The 3220-nt window shown below is 50.7% G+C and overlaps 1 protein-coding gene across 1 annotated transcript; it reads left to right on the top strand.

Moving 5' to 3' along the window:
* Positions 1-408: 408 nt before the first annotated feature.
* On the top strand, positions 409-2538 carry LOC149271194 (solute carrier family 52, riboflavin transporter, member 3-B-like). Its single transcript, XM_089507551.1, has 5 exons — positions 409-1079; positions 1121-1184; positions 1222-1412; positions 1893-2016; positions 2326-2538. Exons 1-5 carry the CDS (start codon positions 409-411, stop codon positions 2536-2538), a joined length of 1263 nt encoding a protein of 420 aa, XP_089363677.1.
* Positions 2539-3220: the final 682 nt, after the last annotated feature.

Here is a 3220-nt window from a genome sequence, read left to right as displayed (position 1 = left end):
GGTCGGCCGTCTCGCGGTGAGAGGTACAGGGTCGGCCGTCTCGCAGTGAGAGGTACAGGGTCGGCCGTCTCGCAGTGAGAGGTACAGTGCACTATGTTTTAGGACTATCTGCCTCTCTTATTTTTTGTCTCCGTCTGTCTCTCTGGTTGTCTTTCACTGTCTGTCTTTTCTTTGCAGAGACAGCCCCTTTTCTCGGATGAATGATCCACTGGATCCCTGAGACCCCACGGAGCACCCAGGACTGCTTATTTACAAACAAAGATAACTAACCAGATCCCAGCGCTGGGTCGGCTTTACTGGTTTTACTGGGCACGAGCCCCACAGCACTGGGCCCAACGTGATACCACTGGGCATCAGCGACTAGACCGTCGTCACCTCTAGACCGTCGTCACCTCTAGACCGGCTGTCATGGCCCTCTTTCTGCACGTTCTCTCTTGCTTGCTGGGCCTAGGGTCATGGATCGCTATAAATGGGGTGTGGGTGGAATTGCCTCTACTGGTACCCATTGCCCCAGAGGGTTGGGAGCTGCCCTCATATCTTACCCTTCTCATCCAGTTTGCTAACATTGGGCCGTTGATAGTCACCCTTACTCACAGGTTTTCCCCGGGGTATCTACATGAGGGTCCGGTTATATTTGCCCTGCTTGGGGTGGGAGTCCTGTCGTGCCTCCTCTTAGCCTTTCTGTGGCAGGAGACCAGCTGGATAGGGTCATCAAGGAGAAGCACGGCCCTTCTGGCCCTTATCTTCTGTCTGTCACTGGTGGACTGCACATCCTCGGTCACCTTCTTGCCCTACATGACCCAACTCAGACCTGCTTACCTCACCTCTTACTTTATCGGAGAGGGACTGAGTGGCCTTCTGCCCGCGCTGCTTGCCCTGGCCCAGGGCGTTGGGGTGGTGAGCTGCGTGACTAACACGGACCTGAATAACACGCAACCCAATGGGACTATCCACTTCAACACAACGGCCATGTACCACCCGGCTCGGTTCCCGGTGTGGGGCTTCTTCCTGTTTCTGATGGGTATGATGGCAACTTCCTTACTCGCTTTCACCATCCTGAACGTGATGCCCTCAGAGAGGTGCCAAGGGCACCAGGAGGAGACAGTGGCCAAGAAAAGAGGGGAAAGAGGGTCATGGGGCAAGGGAGTGGAGCAGCTGCCAATGATGGGGGATGCAGACCTTGTGTTGAAGACGTGTGACAGATGGACGGGCTTTGGGAAGTACTCGTGGGGCGAGGGGCTCTACTTGTTCTTAGTCTTGGGGTGGGTCAACGCCCTGACCAACGCCGTCCTGCCCTCTGTCCAGACCTACTCCTGCATGCCTTACGGGAGCCACATCTACCACCTGGCAGCAGCCCTTTCTGCCATGGCCAACCCACTGGCGTGCGGCATCTCCATGTTCCTTCCCAACAGGTGAGTGTGGTGATGGCTCTCAGACCCCTAAACTATGAGCATTGACTCCCCCGAGTGCCCACTCATATACGTTGGGTTTAGGCCTAGGGGGAAATAAATGGCCCACAGATATTATCCGAACATTTCTCCAGAGACTCATTAATCCGGCCATTAACCTGCCGTCCGGACTTTGGCTGTTTGGCTATTTATGTTATCGGAAAACGCTCCTAAAACCCTGACTTTTGGTAAAATTGCTGGTTTAGACATTTTAGTGTTGGGTGAGGTTTTTGAGGATGACCCCACATCAATGTCCTCCTTAAAGTGCTCCCCAGGAGGGCCGCCTGCTGCACTCCATCTATACTGTGCCATGGCCCTCCATTAGCCTTAGCAGGAGCCGGGTACCGGGGCCAGCGCTGGCTGACAGGCAGTTGACGCTCAGTCTTTTGATTTGCTTTAAGGCACCGGCAGTGCTTGTTAACCATTAACGGGTTCTCCCTGCAGGTCTCTGGTGACCATGGGCATCCTGACAGCGACCGGAACCGCTGTTGCCCTTTACATCATGGCCATGGCGGTGCTGAGTCCATGCCCCCCCCTGCTATATACAACCATGGGGGGCACACTCATGGTAAGTGCCATCTTTCAATATCAGGGGTGCAGCTTCCACCGCCAGGGCTGGTTTTACCAACGCGTTTCGCCGGTGGTTTTTGGTCTCCAGAAGCCAGGGGATGTGGTGTGATCTGTTTACCCCACATAACCCTCTCTATAATTCTAATAATATAATATAATAATAATTCTAATATAATATAATAATTCTAATAATATAATGATCCGATTATGGTTGGGTATCTACAGGGGCAGCACGTGTGACGAGCCTGTGAAATGCGTGGGGTAAACGTCGGGAAGGGCCCCTGACCCACCTGCTTCTCTGTTCCAGGTGCTGAGCTGGGTGCTGTTCGTTGGGATCTTGTCCTACGTCAAGGTCATCATCGGGATGATTCTGAGAGATGAAGGACACAGCGCCCTGGTGTGGTGCGGGGCAGTAGTGCAGCTCGGCTCGATGCTGGGCGCACTCACTATGTTCCCCCTGGTGAATGTTTATTCTTTGTTCCACTCCGGAGACCCCTGCAACCAGAACTGCCCCACATAGTCCACCGGTCCGCAGACAGAAGTATAGAATTATATGGGGGAGGGGGGTAATATGAGGTTATATAGAGTAATAGGAGGAGGTTAAATGAAGGGTTATATAGAGTAAAAAGAGCGGTTATATGAAAAGTTATATGGGGTTATAGGAAGAGGTTATATAGAATAATAGGAGGGGTTGTATAGAGCAATAGGAGGGGTTTTATAGAGTAAAGGGAGGGGCTATATAGAGTAATAGGAGGGGTTATATAACATAATAGGAGGGGTTTATGAAGGGTTATATAGAATAATAGGAGGGGTTATAGGAAGGGCTATATAGCCCTTTAAATTCCCTCATATGGTGTAACAGAAAGGGGGTTATGTGGTGGTAATAAGAGGTATTATTAGGAGGTATTATGGGGAGGGTTATGTGGGGTAATAAGAGGTATTATTAAGAGGTATTATAGAGGGGTTATGTGGGGTAATAAGAGGTATTATTAGTTGGTATTATAGGGAGGGTTATGTGGGGTAATAAGAGGTATTATTAGTTGGTATTATAGGGAGGGTTATGTGGGGTAATAAGAGGTATTATTAGGAGGTATTATAGGGAGGGTTATGTGGGGTAATAAGAGGTATTATTAGGAGGTATTATAGGGAGGGTTATGTGGGGTAATAGGAGGTATTATAGTGGGGTTATATAGCGCTCCAGT

This window comes from Sceloporus occidentalis, unplaced genomic scaffold (assembly GCF_023333645.1).
Source record: "Sceloporus occidentalis isolate IW3139 unplaced genomic scaffold, rSceOcc1.0.p SCAF_536, whole genome shotgun sequence".
NCBI classification, from domain to species: domain Eukaryota; kingdom Metazoa; phylum Chordata; class Lepidosauria; order Squamata; family Phrynosomatidae; genus Sceloporus; species Sceloporus occidentalis.
Note: the sequence above shows the minus strand (reverse complement) of the source record. Positions and strands in the feature narration are given on the sequence as shown.